We start from the raw sequence: 22592 nt of genomic DNA on the forward strand, positions 1-22592 counted from the left end.
TTTTAGCAGGATTTTACCTTTTTCAGCCCTGTCATAGAGGTTATATTCTCTCCTACACTCACTGCTTGAAGGTATAAAACAATGGAAGATATTAGAACTTAAATTCCCAGCAATCATACATTTAACACTGGCTTCTTTTACCATTTTCATGAAAGACTTAAAGGTGGTGAGGGAAAGAGCCATATGAATATCTAGGAGAAGAATTTTCTAGACAAGGAAGGGACCATTGGAAGGCTCTGAGGTAGAAATGTGCCCGATGTGTTTGAGAAACACCAGGGCATCCAGTGTGGCTGGAGCAGAGTGAGAAGGAGAGAGAGTAGTAATGAATGTGGTCAAAGCAGTAATAGGACTTTGATTTTTTTTTTTCTTACTCTGAGTAAAATGGGGAGCCTCTCAGAGTTTTGAGCAGAGCAATAAAATAATCTCACTTAACATTTTAAAGGGACAACTCTGGCAGCTATGGAGGGCAGGGGCAGGGAAAAGAAGCAGATTAGGGAGCTATGGAAATGATGCTGGTGAGAGATGATGGTGTGGCTTGAACCACCTTCAGAGAGTAGATGGGCAAAATGGGGTATACACATGCCGGGAGTACTATGTAGTACTATGTACTATGCAGTACTAGATTTTAGGTCTTTGTAGCAAATGGACAGATCTTTAAAACATAGTATTTGGTGAAAGCACTTAGTACTTAGTGAAAAAAGTGGGAACACAGAACATACAAGGTAGTGTTTTTACTTTGAATCTAAGATGTGCTTAACATTGGTTCAAGATTTTATAAATCTCTAAAAGAGAAAAAGTGCTGCCAATGATACTGTGACACTTCGTCTATTGTAAGATGCATCCCAATTGTAGGGATGTTAAAATATCAGAAGGCTACGTCTTAGAACCAACAAAATAGGATACCACATAATACCACTAGCATAAATTAAAATACAAGCACAAAATTACAAATTTTTGCATGAACATATTCAAATAAAAAATACACGTAAAATATTTAAATAGTTTATTTGACGGGGGGACATAAAGGGAGTGAGAGTGGGCTATGGGGGTTAGAAAAACACATGCAAACACACCTATGTACGTGCATATATGCATACATACAAACCAACAAAAAGAAACCTTGATTAGGGAAAACTTCACATAAATCCCCAGGGCGCATCCACGGACCTCAGACCTCTTTTTGATAAACATGCTTAGTGTACCTTTGGTCCTTTCCACCCGCATATTTTTTTATTTTTTTATTTATTTTTTTTTGTGTGAGGAGATCAGCCCTGTGCTAACATCCGCCAATCCTCCTCTTTTTTTTTTTGCTGAGGAAGACGGCCCTGGGCTAACATCTGTGCCCATCTTCCTCCACTTTATATGGGACGCCGCCACAGCATGGCTTGCCAAGCAGTGCGTCGGTGTGAGCCCGGGATCCGAACCAGCGAACCCCGGGCCGCCGCAGCGGAGCGCGCGCACTTAACCGCTTGCGCCACCTGGCCGGCCCCTACCCGCATATTTTTTTAAAACTATTTTATTAAGGTCATAATGGTTTATAACATCATATAATTTCAGATGTACATTATTATATATCAGTTTCTGTATAGACGGCATCGTGCTCACCACCAATAGTCTAATTTTTATCCTTCACCATACATATGTGCCCCTTTACCCCTTTTGCCCACTACCCAACCCCCTTCCCCTCTGGTAACCACTAATCTGTTCTCTTTATCCATGTGTTTGTTTATCTTCCACATATGAGTGAAATCATATGGTGTTTGTCTTTCTCTGTCTAGCTTATTTCACTTAACATAATATCCTCAAGGTCCATCCATCTTGTTGCAAATGGGATGTCTTGTCTTTTTTATGTCTGAGTAGTATTCCATTGTATATATACCACATCTTCTTTATCCATTCATCAGTTGATGGGCACTTGGGTTGCTTCCACATCTTGGCTACTGTGAATAATGCTGCAATGAAGATAGGGGTGCATAAGTGTCTTTGAATTGCTGATTTCATGTTCTTTGGATAAATGCCCAGTAGTGGGATAGCTGGATGGTATGGTATTTCTATTTTTAATTTTTTGAGAAATCTCCATACTGTTTTCCATAGTGGCTGCACCAGTTTGCATTCCCACCAGCAGTGTACGAGGATTCCGTTTTCTCCACATCCTCTCCAATATTTGTTATTTTTTGTCTTGTTAATTATAGCCATTCTGACAGGTGTAAGGTGATACCTCATTGTAGTTTTGATTTGCATTTCCCTCATAATTAGTGATGTTGAACGTCTTTTCATGTGTCTAGTGGCCATCTGTATATCTTCTTTGGAAAAATGTCTATTCATATTGTCTGCCCATTTTTTGACTGGATTGTTGGGTTTTTTGTCGTTGTTGAGTTGTATGAGTTCTTTACATATTTTAGAAATTAACCCCTTATCAGATATATGATTTGCAAATATTTTCTGCCATTTGGTGGGTTGTCTTTTCGTTTTATTCATGGTTTCCTTTGCCTTGCAGAAGCTTTTTAGTCTGATGTAGTCTCATTTGTTTATTTTTTCTTTTGTTTCCCTTGCCTGAATAGACACGGTATTTGAAAAGATGCTGCTGAGACCGATGTCAAAGAGTGTACTGTCTATATTTTCTTCTAGGAGTTTTATGGTTTCAGGTCTTACCTTCAAGTCTTTAATCCATTTTGAGTTAATTTTTGTGTGTTCCACCTGCACATTTTTAATGTCATGATTTACTTTGCAATAAATGATGTTGGTGATAAGTCTGCTTACATGCTGCTGCTTCTGAACTCCCAAAAGATATGCTTTTGTTTTTTCACAATTCAGTTCCTGGGAATCAAGACCATCACTGCTGTAGCTTCCAGGAGCTAGGAGGTGCTGGGGATGACCTATGGTACCTGACTAGTTACAAATAGTAAATCTCAAATGGGGTGGGGGTAATCAAAAGGAAGGAGAGTCAGAAGAGACATTGAGGAAAACATTTTTCTTGGATTTTCTTTCAAAGTAGCCCAAATAAGGAAGGGGTCTATTCTCTGGGTGTAAAGGAAAGGACTTCCCCAGCCTTATTTGAGCAAATAAGTTAGAAGCATAGTTTCCCTATCTTGGTAACTAAGGGCTGAAGAACATTCTACATCCATTTGACTTGATAATTATTTCCCCTTGAGAACACGATGCATCCCTTTTGTGTCTTTCAGAAAGTAAAACCTTTATATGTGCAGTCTAAAGTGAACTTGACAGATTCTGCATCTTCTGGAAGTGATCATCATGTATCTTTGGTAGGTAGATTATTTTTTCCCTATTAAATATTTGATCAGGTGATGTTACTCAACCTCAGCAATGGAAATTTTTGGTTTACCTGCAGATGGACAACAAGTACCTGGACATAGTCGGTGATCAGATATCCTTTCTGCCTTCACCAAAAGGTAAGAGTCTTTCTTGTTGGAAAAAAGGTTTACACACAGAATGGGTACTCAATCTAGATTAGCATTGCTTTTTTTTGTTGTCCTGAAGTGTTTTGCATTCTGGGCGAATGCAGGACTTTTTTCAGCCAATTTATAAAACCAATACATAGATATGCTGAATAAAAGAATGTTAACATGTATCTCTGAATATTTATCACTGCTAATTGAAAATGAGTTTAGTCATACTTCCAAACTAGAAACTATCTCAATTGGAATCCTCTTTCTTTTTTACTAAACTGCCAACAAAGCTGAAGCTCTTGTTAAATTTCTGTTTTTCCAATTTAATAATTAGAAGAAAAGTGTGACTATTTCTAGCATACTTTATCTCCCATCGGTCTTTAGGGGGCTTAAATAGGACTCTCTTGGAACTGGAAGTATGTTTCGTCCATTAGTTTCTGTAAGTCTTTCGGAGACACTTGGGCTTCCTTTGCTCTAACAAACAAATTGGATTAATAAAATGTGACATTATTAGTTTGAGTTATTATTATTGATGATAACCAAAGGGTGTCGGTAATTTATTTTTCATGTCTGGGAATGTTTAAAAGTAGACTTTTATGGGCTCGGCTCAGTGGCCTAGTGGTTAAAGTTCTGCATGCTCTGCTTCGGCAGTCCTGGTTCGTGGGTTCAGATCCCGGGCATGGACCTACTCTACTCACCAGCCACGCTGTGGAGGTGTCCCACATGAATAAAAGTAGAGGAAGATTGGCACAGATGTTAGCTCAGGGAGAATCTTCCTCAAGCAAAAAGAGGAGGAGGATTGGCAACGGATGTTAGCTCAGGGCGAATCTTCCTCAGGAAAAAAAAAAAGTAGACTTTTGTACTGAATCTTTAAGCAAAGGAGAAGTATGTGATATGACTTTAAATCCTGGACCCTAATTTTAAAATCTACTTTTTGAAAACTAGATAACCTTCAGCGGAGAGGAACCTCTCATTGGGCCTCCATGCAATGGAGAGGCTTTTTCTGTAGTGCTCATATGTATAGGTAGTGTCTGTTCCAGAGGTGCCTGTCCTGGGTACAGAGGAATCTTTCAGCAATCCTAATGCTGGCTGCCTCCTAGGCTGGCATTTTGATTACAGTAACACCCAGACTGGACTCTATAGCATGCAGCTATTAGCTTAAAGAGCAACAAGATCAGCCCTGAGCTAACATCCATGCTAATCCTCCTCTTTTTGCTGAGGAAGACCGGCTCTGAGCTAACGTCTATTGTCAATCCTCCTCCTTTTTTTTTTCCCCAAAGCCCAAGTAGATAGTTGTATGTCACAGTTGCACATCCTTCCAGTTGCTGTATGTGGGACACGGCCTCAGCATGGCCGGGGAAGCGGTGTGTTGGTGCGCGCCCGGGATCCGAACCCGGGCCACCAGCAGTGGAGCACACACACTTAACCGCTAAGCCACGGGGCCAGCCCAGAGCAGCAACCTTTTAAAGGTATCAGCATTTATATAAGGGATTAGATCTGTTGAGTTGTTGGAACTTCCAACCCATACCGTAAGTTATTTCTAAAATATCATAATATATTAGGAGAAGAGAGATTCTCATGATTTATCTTAAAAACATAGATTGTTGAATTTGGAGCCTGTGGTTGGCCTGACATTTTCATCAGAAAGTTTAATTAACAGGAGCATTCCATTGCCCAAAAAATTCAGTTGAGGATTTTGCCTCCAAAATTGATTTTCCCCAGCCAAGCAAACCATTTTTCAAAGGTCCATTTGACGTGATACAAATAAACTTTGATGGCCACCTGGAATATAAGGCAACCACAACTGAAATAAACATCACTCCCTTTCCTGAGTCCCGAAAATGCGAAATGTAGAGTTAGTACCACTCTGTCTACTGGAAATCCTCCTAAAATTCATTAGTCTGTTTTTTTGCCTTCCTAATAAAATTGAATGTAAAAGCTTTTTTATGATCCATAATTTTTCAGTAAGCTACAAAGCTTGTTGTTCTGAATGTTACCCTGTATTGCAGAGGAGGTGTAGGGAACAATGTTCACACCAAAAACCTCTGGACACATCCCTGAAATTTCTTTCTACTAAATCTGCCTTACAACTTTGACATGTCATCTTCTTCCCTCTGAAGGTAGCGAGGGGAAATAATCCAGCTAACATTTCCAGTTAACTGGGTGCTAGTTAATGCAAAATTTACCAGAAATAAATTTTTTATTTTTAATGAATAAAAACAAATAAATGAGTGCCAGAATGAAAGTTGAGTTACAAATTTACTCATTTGGAGAGTAAATGAATCTTCTTGTTAGAGGACGGTTGACAGCTGCTGCATGGTATTCACACTACACATTGAATGGGCCAAATGGTCTTCAGGAAACAAGTCACTCCAAGCTTCCCAGGTACTTCAGAAGGTTGAGTGGGCCCCTTCAGGCCCCTCGGAAATAGTTTAACACATCATTAGTATTTTCAAGCACTAATTCAAATATACATTATTAAAGAGCTGTTTAGTTATATAGTTAGTATATACCTGATTTATAGATAAATTGTTATTACTTTATATAACATGGGGAGTTACTGTAACCTATCTGGTAACAGACGCCCAACCAAACTCTTTGAATTCACTGTTACACTGAGTTCCATGTTTTAGAATATGCAACTAGAATATTAATATTTTAAATACCTATTGAATATTTATCCTCCCCGTTAACAGCATCCTCAGCATTGCATCAAAGATTGAGGTTCTTAGTTGTACTTTCACACCACAGGATACTTTTAAAAATTATGTGTAGCTAACGTTTAGTGGGTGTAGGGACTATTCTAAATGTCTTTCACATTTTAGCTCTAATCCTCACAAACCCCTATGAGGTTGGCATTCTTGCTTTCCCCCAACCTACAGAGGAGACGGTTGGATACAGAGAGGTTTTGTAAGCTGCCAGGGGTACACCACAAGTAAGTGGCACAGCTGGATTCAAAATCTGGCAGTGTGGCCCCAGAGCTCAGGCGTGTCACCACTTAACTGTATTGACTCGCACCAAGACTCACGCATGACAACGTGTTGTCCCATTCTCAGCAACACACAATGGGAAACGTGATGTAACAGAAGGGCTTTGGAAGGGACAGACTTGGGTTCCCATCTCTGTTCCAGCCACTTACTCACTGGGTGACCTCATCTCAATCCCCTCTGCTGTGTGAAATGGAGATGGTGACCCCACCTCGTACCTTTGTGATGAGGATTAGATGAGATAACATATATTATGTGCCTAACTAACCCCTATCCCTACCTTTCCTCCTGAGCTGTTGATATTATTTTATACAGTCTGCAAACCTACTTTTTAGCCCGCCGCATGAGAGCCATAATGTCCTCAGCAGTAGGCTAGTGATTTAAAAGAACTAGTTTCTCCTTTGATTCGTTAGTAACTAATTTTCTACCATGCAATAAGTATAAGAATAAAACTCATCTTTAGTATCAAAATATACAGTATATATTTTGAAAAGAGTGAAATAAAACATAAAATATAATTTAAAACAATGTTATATCAGATGATATATCTTGCCTAAGCAGATTAAAAATGACCTTTTTTTTATGTTGCAAGTTTTAATCCAAAAAGTTCTAAAGCGAACAACAGAGAGTCACTCAGGCAATATAGAAAAAGAGATAAATAGGTAAAAAGAGATAAATGAATCCTTGTTAATATAAGGGAATAATAAATGAGGTCCAATACTATCTGCAAATTTCAAAGCAGTTTTTTACACAGTAGTAATTATCCCAAGAGAGCCCAGGTAACATTATTAATTTGTTTGCTACTTAACTGTGATAAAATTTGGGATCTGAGCTGCCCATTGTGTACTGTGCACTGCCACAGATTTTATGTACTCAAGAAGACCTTTCTCACAGTCCAGTAATTAGGTGCTATTGACATTGTAATCTTTGGAAATGTTCTTAATGAGCCCCAAAGACACAAATCTCATAGATAAAACCTCAAAGTAACAGTGACTCTTTAAGTGGCTTGTCGGTAAGAGAAAGCTCAAACATCTATATCTGAGACACAAGAGAAACCCAAATTTAAACCTAGATTACATTGTGTTGTTCATTCTCTGAGACTTTTAGGAAAGAAACATCGAAGAGGTGATTTTAAAAGCTAGTAGAACAATCGCAATATATTTGAAATAACTTTAAAATCTTTCTTTTCACCGTTGGAAAATTTGGATCTGAAAACTATTTTTTTACTAAGTGTATTTTCCACCAACTTATAAAAATAAATATTAATTGAAAGTGGAGTTCAGTTGCCCATGTTTTTGTTTTCAAAATAAAAATAATTTTAAAACTCACACAAGAAATTGGAACTTAGATAAAAGATAAAAAGGAAAAGAAATTTTAGGCTTTAGTATTGTTTTATATATTGTTTCCAGACTTCAACTATAATTAATATAATTTAGTAAGGTTTTCAAATTTGTATTCAATGCTTATTTTATAATATTATTGCATATACTACATATATATAAACAGTATATAACATTGTTTAGCATATAACTAATAGCTATAAAATAGCTTAGAAGAAGGAATTAATGAATTATGAATTAAGTACAAGGACTAACCTGATTTACTAAATATGATGTATTAAGGGGTCTGTAAATTTTAATAATGTCACTGCCACCAACTGTTCTACTACCCTTATTGTCACTAATTACCTATTATTCAAATGGTACATTTCTAAGTTGTATATGTCATCCTTGTCTTTGAGATTTGAGCTGATTCTCAACTACTTTTTCTTAGGAATTTTCCTTGCTCTTTCTATCTATATTCTAGAGATATTTTCTACTCAAAGCATGGGATTTAGGATTATTAGATGATAAATTGAAGCCTGGAAGAGGAGCAGCCTGTCTCTTAATATACTTTTCCAAACACAAGGAATTCTCAATGGCATAGAGAAGAGTCAAGATGACCAATTGGATTAGAGAATTAATCACAAAAATCAGAAGTTCTCTAACTGAAGCTCTGTCTATAGGTCAGACAGAGGGTTGAAAAATGAAAACGAAAGGTGGTCCATGCTTTGAAAATACGGTGTTCATTGTTGAAATCAATAAGCAGGCAAATCACTTTGAATTTGTAAGACCATAAAAATTTAGTAGAAAAACATACTAATACATATTTAAAATATAGCTTATTCATTTATGGACTGTCTTGTATGAATTCAGTCTAGTAATGCTTTTAAGTATATGTAGACAATGTTTCATTTAACAAATGCCACTAAGCATATTCCTCATTATGACGCAAATTGGTACTTAGAGCTCTCCAAAACGTGAAGCATGAGACTAGGATGCTTTCTGGTGTGCATTCCGTTGTTGGACCATGAACTGCATTCCAGCAGCCTCCCTGGATCCTGTGGCCACTGATTTGATCTCAAACCTCAGTTTTCATCTTACCCTGCCCGATTGCTGCCCAGTTACTTAAGAGGCATCATAAGCCACATAAGCCTTTACGGTGGTATCAAAATATTGAGAAAGGGTTTAATTAATGTAGAGACATTGGATACTAATTTTTTAATTTAGGAATGTTTCTGAGAGCCAGCCTAGTGGCGTAGTGGTTAAGTTCACGCTCTCCACTTCGTTAGCCTGGGGTTTGCTGGTTCAGATGGATCCTGGGCACGGACCTACGCATCGCTCATCGAGCCATGCTGTGGAGACATCCCACATACAAAACAGAGGAAGATTGGCATGGATGTTAGCTCAGGGACAATCTTCCTCACCAAAAAAATATATATATAATGATAATAATAAAGAAATAATCTTTAGGAAAAAAAATAATGTTTCTATTATGGAAATGGAAAAATGTTACAAGATATTGTGCATGGATTCATGCCAATTCATGGACATGTCAAGTGCACCCTTAGCTGAGCTGGAAATGACATCTTCATATGTGAAAGATACCATATGAATGATATCTTCTGTCCAACCCCTAGTTTGGAATTTTAGGGAATAAATTGAGATCAGAAAAGCGGGTATTTATAAATGTCAGTGTATAGAAATGTCACTGGACACCAATCCTCAGTCTCTCACATTGCTGGCTAGTTCAACTTCTTTATGTAGATTCCTCATCTTAAAAGCAACAATCACATGGAGAAAAGTAGGTCAGAGGAAGAAGTGTGTTGTATGTTAAAGTCTACACCATGTAAGCTTGAGGTGACAAAAAGTTATAAAATAATTTCATTATTTGTATTTTCATATGATTAAGAATGCAACTGAAGAAGGGCTTAATTTCCTCACAGACATATTTAATGTAGAAACTATTTTTATTTTTATTATGAAATACTTCAAATATTCAGAAAACATGTTGAACACCACCTGGCTCTGTTAGATTTTGCCATTCTTGATTCAAAAAAGAAATAAAATAGTGAAGATGAGAATTGAAGCCCCCTGATAACCATTTCCCTCCCTCCCTCCCCAGAGCTAACCACTGCCCTGATTTTAGCATCTGTCAATCTTGTATCTTTTATAGTGTTTCTATACACACACACACGCAATATATATAACATCATTTGGCATGTTTTGAAGCATTGTGTAAATGAGAGTGGAAGGTATGTATTCTTTTTCTCCCCATAAATGTTATGTTTTTGAAATTTAATTACAGCATTTTGCTGTATGGAGCTTGGGTTCATTTATTTTACCTGTTATACAATATATTCCATGGTATGATATACTACAATATATTCATTCTCCTGTTGATGGGAATGTAGAGATTTTCAGTTTGTTGCAGTTGTAAACACAGCTGCTATAAACATCCCTGTGCATTTCTCACAGTCACATATGCAAGAGTTTCACTAGAGTAAATACCTAGGAATGGAGTTGTTGAGTTGAAGAGTATATACATCTTTAACTTTACTAGATGCTGTCAAGTTGTGCTACTAAATGACTATACTCATTTACACTTATACCAGTAGCTTATGAGTTTGTATTGTTCCATATTCTTACTAACACTTGAGGTTGCCACACTTTTTAATTTTTGCCAATCTGACAAGCATGAAATTATATCTCATTTTTTATTTGAAATTCCCTGGTAACTAGTGAAAATAACTTTTGTATGTTTATTGACCATTTTGGTTTCCTCTTCTGTGAATTACTTGTTACTAGCAGTTGACCATTTTTATATTATTAGGTTATTCTTCTTTTCCTTAATTGATGTACAGAGTTTTTATAAATTCTGGATATTAACCCTTTGTCACTTATATGCTTTACAAATACCTTCTCACTGTCTGTGGTGTGTCTTTTAACTTTGCTTGTGATGTCTTTTGTTGAAACAAAGTTTTTTTTTATTTTTATGTAGTTATATTTTTCAATCTTTTAATTTATGAATTGTTCCTTTATCTTTTTTAGATAAATATTCCTACTCTGAGTTTATGAAGATAATCCTACATTGTCATCTACAAATATTACCAATTTGGTTTTCACGCTTAGGTGCTTTAAAGCATCATAATTTATTTTTGTGGATGATATGATTTTGGAGTCTAACTTTTTTGTTTCCATAGAATAGTGGATAATCCTGTCACCATTTTATCTTCCCAGCCCCTCCTGATTTGTAATGCTACCTCTGATGTATGCCACATATCCACACAAGTATGGACTTTTTCTAGGCTCTCATTCTGTATAATTGACCTATTTGTCTTTTCTGCTTTACTACCAAAGCATTTTAATAACTTTCGTTTTAAAATAAAACTTGATATCTGACACAGCAAGTCTCTCCATCTTGTTCTTCAAAATTATCTTAGCCCTTCTTGGTTCTTTTCTTTTCCATATGAATTTTTCATATGAATTTCATGTGAAAGAACTGTGCTATTTTGATTTAAAGATTGATCTGAAAGAGTTAACATTTTTATAACATTGAGTCCTCCCAGCTATGAATATGGTAAAACTTTCCATTGATTTGGAGATTCTTATATCTTCTTTACTAATGTTTTATAATATCTTCATAATGGTCTTGTACATCTTTTATTAGATTTATTCCTAAGTAACTTATAGGGATAACTAACATAATTTTTGTTACTATTATAAATGGAATCTTTTTTCTATGACATATTCTAAATGTTCATTACTGTTGACTATTGGATTTTGTATTTTTGATCTTATGTCCTATACAAAGTTGCTGAACTCTACTGGTTCTAACAGCTTGTCTGAAAAGTCTCTTATTATTTCTATTTAGACAATCACATCATCTATAATTTAAAGACTTGTCTCTTCCAGTCTTTATGTACCTCTTATTTTTTTCTTTTCTTATTGCACTGGCTAAGATTGTCAGTATCATGCTGAATACAGCAGCCAGTGGCACCCTTTTCTTGTTTTTCTCTTAATACAACAGTTTCTAAAGTGTCACCCTTGAGTATGATGTTCATTGTAGGTTTGTCATGGCTATTCTTTCTCAAGTCAATAGAGTTATCTTCTATTTGCAGGGGCTGAGTTTTTATACCAAATTGATTGCTATTTTTTATCTCTACAGATTGAACTAATAACTGTGATATTTCACTGTTTATATGTTAGTGTTGAAATACATTAATAAATTTTCTCATGTTGAATCATAGTTACATTTATTAATTTTTTGTGTACATAGATAACTTTAATTTTCCAATATTTTATTTAGGATTTTTCTTCTGAGTTTGGTCCATAAATTTTTCCCCTGAACTACCCTTATCTAATTTGAGTATAAAGGTTATACTAGACTCATAGAAAGAATTGGCTAGCTCTGCCTCTTCTATGAGACTGTTAAAGTCTATATAAAACAGGCATTATCTGTTCTTTGATGGTACAAAAAATTTATCTGTCAAACTGGCCTAGTGTCTTTTATGAAGGTGGGAGACATTTCTGAGTACTAAGTTAGTTTCTCTACTGGTTATTAGTTTTCTATTTTTTATTGAGTCAATTTCAGCAACATTTTTTTCTAGATAATTAAGCCATTTTATCTAGGTTTTCAAATACATTGAGATAAACTTGTTCATTGTATTCTCCTATGAATTCTACAACCGCTATAATTATGTCCTCTTTTTTGTCCCCAGTGTTGTTTTATATGTTTACCATTTGTTTGTTCTTAATCCTGCTAAAGTATTGTATAATTTTTAGTCTTTTCTAAAGTATTAATTTTTGGTTTGTTGATTGGCTCTACTATTTTTTGGTTTTCTGATTTAATTTATGTTTTCTCTATTATTTCCTTCTATTTTTGAAAGATTTTTCTGTTTTCTTCTCTAGTGTATTCATTTCTTTTCATTTTTACTATATTTTAATAAATGCCTTTATGACTCAAAAAAGTATTTTAGTTGTATCCCATAAATTTTGACATAAGTTACTTCAATTGTTGCTTAGTTCTAAATGTGTTGTTACCATTATGATTGCCTTTTTAACATGTGAGATTTTTAAACATGCTTTGTTGAGATTGCTTTACTTTTAATTAATGACTTCTAATTTAAGTGTATTTAAGTCAGAGAATGTGGTCTATAAGGCATTCATCCTTGGAAATTTGTACAGACTTCCCTTGCGAAGTACTTTGTAAATATTGCAAATGAACTTGAAAATGCTTTTTATTTTCTATTTTTTGAATTCAGAATTCTATATCTATTAGGTCATCTTATTAATTTGGTAGTTCAAATATTTTTTATTCTAATCTATTTTACGCTTATTTTTCTGAAAGAAGAATATAAAAATATTTCACTATGACTAAGAATTTATCAGTTTCTCTTAATAACTCTGTCCATTTCTGTTTAACGTATTTCAAGGCTATGTTAAATGCACTCTAACTTATTATTTTTTCTTGGTGAATCGTTGCATGCAATATTCCTCTTTATTCCTAGTAATTCTTTGATGCCTTAAATTCTATTGTATCTGATATAAATACCACTATAATAGCTTTTTTTTTTTTAGTATTTGCATTGTTTCTTTTATTCCATCATTTTATTTTCAATCTTTTTATGAGTCTTTATATTTGATTTTTCTCTTTTAAGCAACTTAAAATTGGGTCTTCTTTTTTTTTTTTTTTTTTTTCTCTCTGATAATATCCACTTTTTAACAGATGAATTTATTCTGTTTTCAACAATTGTAATTACCAATAAATTCGGGCTTATTTCTACCATCTTTCTTTTGTATTTCCTGATATTTTGCTTTACTTCCTATCGTCTTCTTTCATGCTTTCTTTTGGATTAATATTTTCTATATTCCTTCACTTTTCCTTCTGCTAGTTTGAAAGCTACAAGCTCTATTTCTTTTATTTTAGTGTATATGTGTATGTTAAAAAGTATTATTACTTGGATAATTTGTTTAATAAGGGCCTATTAATAGTAAATTCTGTTTGCCTTAATTTTTATTTCATTTTTGATGGTATTTTAGTGAGAAATGAAATTCTAGGTTGGCAGTTATTTTTTTCTCCACATTTTGTTATTATGCCATTGCCTTTGAGCCTATGCCCAAGGCTATGTGAAGTCTGTTGTCAATGTGTTAATCATTTGTGGTCATTTTATGTTTTCTTTATGGTGACTTTTAAAGTTTAGTCTTTGTTCTTGATAGTCTGTAGTTTTACTATAATGTACTTAACAGTGTATTTATCTTTATCAATATTCAGAGTACAATTTGGCTCTGATGATTCATATCTTTTTTTACTTCTAGCAATTTCTAGGTTACTGACTTTTCAAATATTGCTGGTACAACATTCTCTACGTTATTTTCTTTTGAAGCACCTCTCAGTCTCTTCTCCATGCCTCTAACCTAAATTTTCTAATTTCTCTGTTTCTTTCTCTGTTGTGCATTTGGATGGATTCCTCAATATTACCTTTTCCAATTTTCTAATCCTCTCTTCACCTGTGCCAAATTTATCCCATGTTTTAGTGTTTCATTTAATGACTTTTTTATTTTCAAGACTTTTCATTGGTCTTTTTCATAGCCAATAGTTCTTATTTTATTCTGCCCTGTTTTGTATCATAATTTTTCTTTTTTTTAATGGATACTATCAATTATTTCTTTGAACATACTAAGCACACACATTTTAAAATCTTTGTCAGACTGCTTCATCAACTTAAATTTATCTGGAGTGAATTCATGTCCTAACGGCTTATCTTGCTGTTGTCTTTTCCTAGCGTTCTATTCCTTTGTTTAGTTTGGAACTTTGGTTTACAGGCTCAAGCTTTCTCTCTCTCATTCATATTCTCTCTCTCTCTCTCCCTGAACAGTGTATTCCCTGAGTACATTTCTGTGACTGCTTCCACTTGTGTCAGTCTCAGCCCCGATCTACAATTCTTATAAGTTCGGGGGTGCCTGTTCTGCTGTGACATTAGGGTCTTGAAGCCCCCACGCCATTGGGTGGCTTGGCTCACTTCCTCCATGTGAAGTAATTTTTCACCTTTCAGCCTCCATAAGCCCATAGCGTTCTATAAAGCCATAGTCCCAGGTTATAAACTGTCTTTTTTCCCCTCAATTTCCTTTCATTCAAGCTTCCAGCTTCAAGGAGTGAATTTGTTCTTTCACCCAACGTGGAGCACATTTAGCCTCTGTTACCCAAAAGGAGCTTTATTCCTGGCTATCAGTATGAATTTCTGCAGCTGGAACCAAACAGGCCTGTAGTTTCAGCCAATGTTTTAGTTTCCTAAGGCTGTCGTTAACAAAGTCCAACAAACTTGGACTTAAACTACAACAATTTATTGTCTCACAACTCTGGAGGCTAAGAGTTTGAAATCAAGATGTCGGCAGGGTTGGTTCCCTCTGATAACTGTGTGGAAGAACGTGTTCCAGGCCTCTCTCTGAGCTTCTGGTCCCTCCGGTGTTCCTTTGCTTGTAGATGGTGATCTCCCTGTGTCTTCACATCGTCTTCCCTCTGTGTGTGTCTGCATCTGTGTCCAAATTTCCCCTTTTTATGAGAACACAGACATAGTGGATTAGGGCCTACCCTAATGACCTCATGTTAGCTTGATCATCTGCAAAGACCCTATTTCCAAATGAGGTCACATTCACGGGTACTGGGAGTTAGGACTTCAACATCTTTTGAGGGGACACAATTCAGTCCATAACAGCCTGGCTCATTACTTCTCATTTCTTTACCAGAGAAATGTTTATCTTGTTTTTCCCAGTATGTCTTTTTGTTTTTTAATGTTTACATTTTATTTATCCTGGCCATATGGTGTGCTAAATTGTGAATTCACGACACCATTGTACTTCCTCTTCCCCCCACCAAAAAGTCTTATGTGTTCAAACCAGGGTTGAACCAAATGTCTAGAACTTCATGTTTCTAGACCAAAGACACTTCATCTGATTTCAGCCTTACCTTATGTGTACAATCTTTTCTAAGAACACTTTACCTTTGTAAACAATGGCCACAGTTATCATCATTTTATGCATCAAAAGCATATGTTAAATATCTACCAATATCTACCATTTTTTTTTAAAAAAAGAACATTTTAAAAGTCTCTGTTGCATCTTAGTAAAAGTCCTTTCCCTGGTGTTCTGTCTGTGAAACAGGCAATAAGTTACCTTTTCAGGAAAAGGATGTGTTATGGGTTGAACTGTGTCCCCTGCCCCCAAAAGATGTGTTGAAACCCTAACCCCCAATTCCTGCGAATGTGATCTTCTAGGGTCTTTGCAGATGTAATCAAGTTAAATTGCTGTCATTACGGTGGGCCCTAATTCAACATGACTGGTGTCCTTATAAGAAGAGGGAAATTTGGAGGCAGAGACACACAGGGAGAATGCCACGTAACGACAGAGACAGAGATTGGAGTGATGCATCTGCAAGTCAAGGAACACCTAGGATCTACAGCCACCACCAGACGTTAGGAAGAGGCAGGAATGATTCTACCCAGAGTCTGAGAGGGAGCGTAGTCCTGTCAGCACCTTGATATCAGACTTCCAGCCTCCAGAACTGTAAAAGAATAAATGTGTAGTTTTAAGCCACCTAGTTTATGTTACTTTATCACAGCAGCCCTAGGAAGCTAATAGAGGATGGCCATTTACTAACTTCCATGACGTCCACATTAAATGGACACAGCCACCGTCCCACATGAGTCCAGTGACCTTATGTTTCCAGTTTGCATTACATCTTAGGGTAAGGGGTTCTGCCATTTACCTCCCACGTAAAGGAGACATTTCCCCTTGATTGATTAGAAAGCTACTTCTTCCAAGCTTCAAAGTATGGTCTAGCGTTGAGGAATCAAATGTGACTAGGCTTGTGTATAAATGTGCCTGCCACTTCCACGGCAGTCAGTAAGTGAGCAATAAATGTCTGATAAAACTGAATCTGAAGTTCGCTCCACTCAGATTCATAATTTTATGAACTTAGGCTACAACCTGACGATATCCCTATTTGCCCTCAGACTAGAGTTCCGCCATGTCCCAATGCCCTCTTCCTATAAACACATCCATGCCTCCTTTTCTTACTCTTTCCTTCCCTTCCTCTTCGAGCAAGCGCCCTCTGGTCCTTCTTATCTTTAATGTTAGCCCTCCAGAGAGAATGGGAACCGGCACTCTCCCCTTCTCTAGCTCCAGGTTACTCCACCTGCCTTCTGGCTTTCCGTCTCACTGACATAGCTCTTCCCTAGGTCACCAGAATTGTTCAAATAATTTCCAGTTCTCCTTTCACTTGACTGCACTCCCGCGTTTCGTTACTAATGAGCCTCCCTTTGAAATGCCTCCCATTTCAAGCCACCATTCTCGAAATGCTCTCCTCTCGACTTCCAAGACACCAAGCTGTTCTAGTTCTCCTCCTACTTCTCAGAGCATCCTTCTCAGTCTCTCCTGGTTACTCAATTCTGCCCCCACTTTGAGTCTTAAGTGTTGGAGTCGCTAAGAATTTCATTCGTTGGTTCGCTTTTACACATTTTGTTATTAATCCTTCAATAGATGTCTATGGCTTTCAGGATAAAACCAAGTTCTTCAGTTTAACATATAAGACCATTCGTCACCCTTGCCTCTCCCCACATGAGCTCTCTAATCTAGTTGTAACAAATGACTTGCTGTTCCCTGCTATTTCATGCTATTCCATGCTTCTGTGCCTTTATACATGCCTTCAGCTAGGTGGTAGGTCTTCTGCCTGGTCTTGCTGCGGCTCACTCATATTCTATTGTTAGTCAGCCATTGATGGCCTCATGCTGGCTGTCTGCTAGGGTGACAGGGGCAACCACACTTGTGTTTCTCATCATTGAGCAGGCTAACCCAGTCTTGCTTTCATGATGGCCTCGGGGTTCTCAAGAGCAGCAGAAGAGAGCAAGCTCCAGTGAACAACAACTGGTCAAGTCTCTGCTGGCACCACATTCGCTCCTGTCCCATTGGTCTGAGCAAGTCTGATGACCAAGACCAGAGTCAATGTGGGAGGGAACTGCAAAGGCTGTGGATCCCAAAGGCCACACTACTTAACCTTCTAAATTTCACCTTCTCTTTGTTAATCCATTCATTCATTCATTCCATGACTTTATGAACACCTACTATAAGCAAAGCCCTGGGCTAGGCGCTGAGGATGCAAAGAGTCTTCTCAGCACCTGCAATTTATGCTCGAAGACCAGCACATTCAATAAAAGTAATACCGGGATTTACAGGGGTCCCATGAAGTTGGGTGGGCCTGAGAAGCCCTCTCTGCATTCTTTACCACATCTGCAGAAATTGCTACCTTGTTCTTCAGGATTATCTATTAATAGGCTTTTCCCCCATAAGGATAATAAAAAACCAAAATATAGAAATAAGATTTAAAATATTTTCAGTGTGTATATTTTAAAAATTATAATTGAAAAATCACTATATTTCTTTTGGTAACCTATAAATTCAAGCATGAGATTGTGTGAAAATAGCATTCCCATTAAATATCTAAATGTCAAAGGTACAGTAGAGGAGCAGTTAAATTTTAATCCTTAGGCCCCAAGTTATTTGCTTGTTTATAGAAACAACTGCTTATAACTTCAAATTTATACTTGTGCAAATTACATGGACTAAAAGTCCAAATGAAAATCCCTTTAAAAATAACTATCTAAAGCTTCCATATTAAATATATTTATTTTTCCCTAGGATTAGGACAGACAGATTGCATTGGGAGCCCAGTCTTTCATAAAGAGGGGGGAGGGTAATAGGGTTGGGCCTTCATTTTCTCACAAAAGGCACAATGTGAAGCCCATCTGTGAACATTGCATAATTTGTTATGTTCTACAAAGAGGTGGGTTTTTGTTACACACATACCAAAGCTATTTGGTACTGTTTCACCAATGATCTCTATTCAGGTCCAGAAAAGAAACTGGCCTCCGAAGAGTGAAAGGAAAGTAAATTTTTCTTTAAAAATTAGATACAGATTATCACTTCAAAATGCGGGAGGGAATTTTACAAGTAAGGGTGCACTGATTAGCTTTCCAATGGACAGCCAGTCCTTTATGAAACACATACTAGCCGTGGTCAACTGTGACCAATGTGGTTTATTACTCTCCAGAAGAGCTGAACTGAGATTACCCATCTAATTTAATTGAGAAATGTTGAGTGAACTTGAACTGTTTTATGGACATGAATGACCAGAGAATTTATTTGATAAGACATTAAAGGCTGAATGTGGTAACTGTCTCTTTGATGGTTCCATACAGTCATTTCTTTAGTTCATTAACATGTCTTTCATATCTTTTTGTGATTACTCTTCTGGTGATTACCTGAACGGCCTAAATGAAAAAGGAAAGAAAAGTTTCTGTACAACATCATTACAAAAAATTAGAAACCTTACCTTTATTGGTAAATATTCATGACAGTTTTTATGTAGTTCAATCTTTAAAAAGAGACATCAGTTTTCAAAGAAAGGAAATTAACAGTAATTAAATTGTGGAAAAATTAATAAATTCACTGTTTTTTCTTGTAATAGTTTCTAAATTATTTTTAAATATTGTCTTCTGATTTCATTAAGAAAAAGAAGACGTCAGGAAGTTGACATGTTATTCACCAATCCTTTTGCATTTCCTTGTAAACTGGGCAGTGTGAGCTATCACTGGTGGCATCTCAATGAAACATTTATGGTGACTTTATCAATAGTATAACACACAAGGTGACAGCGGATGATAAAGTGCTTGCTTTTCATATGTGTGCTAACATTTAAGATCAAGTCTGCTGTATTCCCATTGACTAATGCTAAGGTATAATTTATATGTATGCATCGTTTTTTTACTGTATTTAAATATTATACCTTTTAAACTATTCACAGAAACTGAGAGATAGAAACTCTAAGAATAAATTACAAAATCACTCTTCATGTTACTAGTGACTCTTTAAATGGAATGTTTCATTGAAACTTTGTCATTAAAATAGAAAGGCCCTTTGGTTGTGCCCATACAAGCATAATAAATTGTATATGGTTGTGATACTGAATGACTCTTGCCCATATGCTGCACTGCAAAGCTACATGAATGAGGCATTTACCAAATCAGGCCCACCACATTAAACAGAAAAACAATCTTTATTCATGGTAACTTATCAGTTTCAATTAATCAACCTTAACAATGGAAATTCTGATGTGTTCAAGCAACTTGAAAGCAATAGGTCATCTCCAGGGCAGCCATGTTGTGTCTTTGTGCCTAAAGTTTCAAACAAAGCAACATCTCCAATAAATATACATACATATACATATATACATGTGCATATATATACATACCAATGGACGGCTACAGCTATGCCACGTGATGCTGATAAAAATGCATGTTTGTTGTTTATGATTTTTATCATAGCAAATGTAATTGTTTTCCTTCAAGTATTACTTTTTGAGCTCTGCAAGTTTAAACAAAAGGAAAGAAATTTCCATTGGATGACCATCCTTTCAGTTTCTGTGCTGCTATGTGAATAGCATTGTGCAAACCATTCCAATGGTTTTGAAAAGGGGTAACCATTGGTTTGATTTGGTTACACGGTTTAGTAAAGAGCTCCCTCCCACTGCCTTAGGGTCTGTGAAAGGTCTGTGACCTGTTTAGAACTGCCAAGTGAAGTGTCATGTCGCCCCTCCCAAATGGGAGTATCTGCATTCATTTGATCAGTATAAAAAATGATTGGGGATGGCGAGATCAGTGCTTTTGAATTGCAATTTATAGCAGTTTACAAAAATGCACATTGTTGGAAAAGAAAACATGGAAGTGTTTCTTTCTAAATTGCATTACCTGTGAAATGTCATTAGTCTTTTAAGGATACTTACATCCTTTTTATTATTATTATTTAGGAAACATTACAACTAAGGAAAACCAGAATTTTGTTGCATTATGATTTTTTAACCTATACTTTTGTTTTGATAGCGGAATTTAAGGAAAACAATGTGAATTCTTAAGATAAACATAATTTGTTATCATTTCCGTTTGTTAATTCTCTAAGATAGTATTTGCTGATCCGTTTCATTAGCAGAAGATTTCCAATTATCTTTCCCAGATTATAGAGGAGATTCATTTGTTGGTAAATGCCTTGGCTGCTGATTTCTAATAGTGATTTTGAAATCACAGGCATACTTAATTCTACCAGGTTTCCATTATTCCTTCAACATTTTACTAGTGAAACTTCTTTGTCTGACGAATACTTTCTAAATTACAGTACCCATAGACTCACCTACGTGTATGCATAGTTTCATAAAAGGAAATGTTATTTGTTTTGCATTAAATGTGTAAAAGAATACATGAACTTTATCCAAAAAGTTGACGTAGGCTGCTCAAGTTCTTAAAGGCTTAATGCAGACATCTAGGTCTCTAGGGCGCAGTAAACAATGCCCTTTATGCTATATTCAGGAATCTTCAAAACTCCATCTCTTCACCTTAGGTGGTGGGGAATTGGACATTATTTTGAAGAATTCTTTGTTTACTAAGAACAGTTACCTCAAGCAAAGGGCCTAAGAACTTCCCAGGTTCATACTTGACTGAAAAAAGAAAGGCACCACTTCAGAAAAGACTTGACCCAGATAGACTGGCTGGCACTCCACTTTGAACCTCCCAACCATTGAAAGCCGAGGTTGTCACGTTGTTATCTTTGTTCGTGCTAAGCCTTGGAATGACAGCCTAGCTCTGTGTCCCCCTCTCCCACTGCCCAGGCTGTAAGTGTCCACATTGACACCTACCGGTGACCACAGGCTGCAATTCTTTGTCGCCTTCTCCACGCTCCTGGGTTTCAGTAGGATTAGCTCAGGGCCTTTGTTCCTCTTCAAAGCTGGAACATCACATCCCATGTTGTGGCTTTCCTGTCCCAGACCCCCAACGCTTTCCTCACAATTTACACACCAGGTAAACGTCCCTCCCTACGGAGCAAAGAGCCCAGCCTGGGGGGCAGGGCACCACCTCCCCATTCCCCAACTTCAGAATCCTTGCCAATTTGGTTTTTTTCCCTCTCATTTATAATTTGCTATTTCATATGGGGGGAAGATTGAAAATGCAAATGGAAATTTAAATCTTAGTTAGATTTCTGGACCCAAACACAAAACAACCTCTCCTTGTTTTAATACTCTTACAATGGCGCCTAATTCTAGTGAGGGAACTTGCAGCAGAAGGTGATTCACTGGCTTAGGCACCTAAGACCATTTCTACAGTCTGGGGCAGCAGGAGAACTCTCTCCAAGGAAAACTTGGCTGACACACGTTATTTCGAAGGTCAAGGAGGGTCTGACAGCCTGATCTCCCCACCCCAACCCCACTTAGCCAGGTCACTGAAGAGGCTCCCCAGCTGGGGCCAGGCCTGGGAGGACCCACTAAAAGTGGTGCAAAGAGCTGAGGGTGAGGAGTGGGGAGTGGTTGATGTATATAGTAAGTAAAACAAATTTCACGTCTGTTCCTCTTTGCATATTTTTAGTGAGGTTGTCAGGAGCCCTGGAGGAACAGCCTTTGGAGAAGCCATCGAAACCCCAGAACACCCCAGTGAACGACATGGATGCTACTGGGTAACGGGGCAGAACACTGGGCTGCGCAGAGCGGGACCACAGAAAGAGGGCCCTCACCATCCTGGCGTGGGGCCTGCCTTCCTGGCGAGGGGTACCATCTCCAAGGCGTTTCTAAAATAACTGTTCCGTCTCTCCGGGTGATGTACGCGAAGCGCGCGCTCTGCGCGCACCTTTCCAAGCCTTTAAGGAAACCGCTCGCTGGTGCTGGGTGAGCGGGGCGCACGGATTCTGAGAGGCCGCCAAATCCATTCCCGCGTTGCCCGGGCTCAGAGATGTGCCCCAGCGCCTTAGGGCGGGAAGGAACGAACCTCAATTAAAGTTTGAGGCAC

General features: G+C 37.1%; 1 protein-coding gene across 1 annotated transcript in view; it reads left to right on the forward strand.

The window, feature by feature from the left end:
- The window catches only part of C32H10orf67 (chromosome 32 C10orf67 homolog), a 157804-nt gene extending 135212 nt beyond the window's left edge, over nucleotides 1-22592 (forward strand). Inside the window, exons 16-18 of the mRNA XM_087420748.1 lie at nucleotides 3183-3263; nucleotides 3350-3410; nucleotides 22176-22592. Coding sequence (XP_087276874.1) covers nucleotides 3183-3263; nucleotides 3350-3410; nucleotides 22176-22267 — 234 coding nt within the window. The 3' untranslated portion in view covers nucleotides 22268-22592. The remainder of the gene's footprint in view (nucleotides 1-3182; nucleotides 3264-3349; nucleotides 3411-22175) is intronic.

The sequence above is a fragment of the Ceratotherium simum genome, chromosome 32 (genome assembly GCF_057802395.1).
Source record: "Ceratotherium simum simum isolate JZ-2026a chromosome 32, ASM5780239v1, whole genome shotgun sequence".
Taxonomy (NCBI): Eukaryota; Metazoa; Chordata; class Mammalia; order Perissodactyla; family Rhinocerotidae; genus Ceratotherium; species Ceratotherium simum.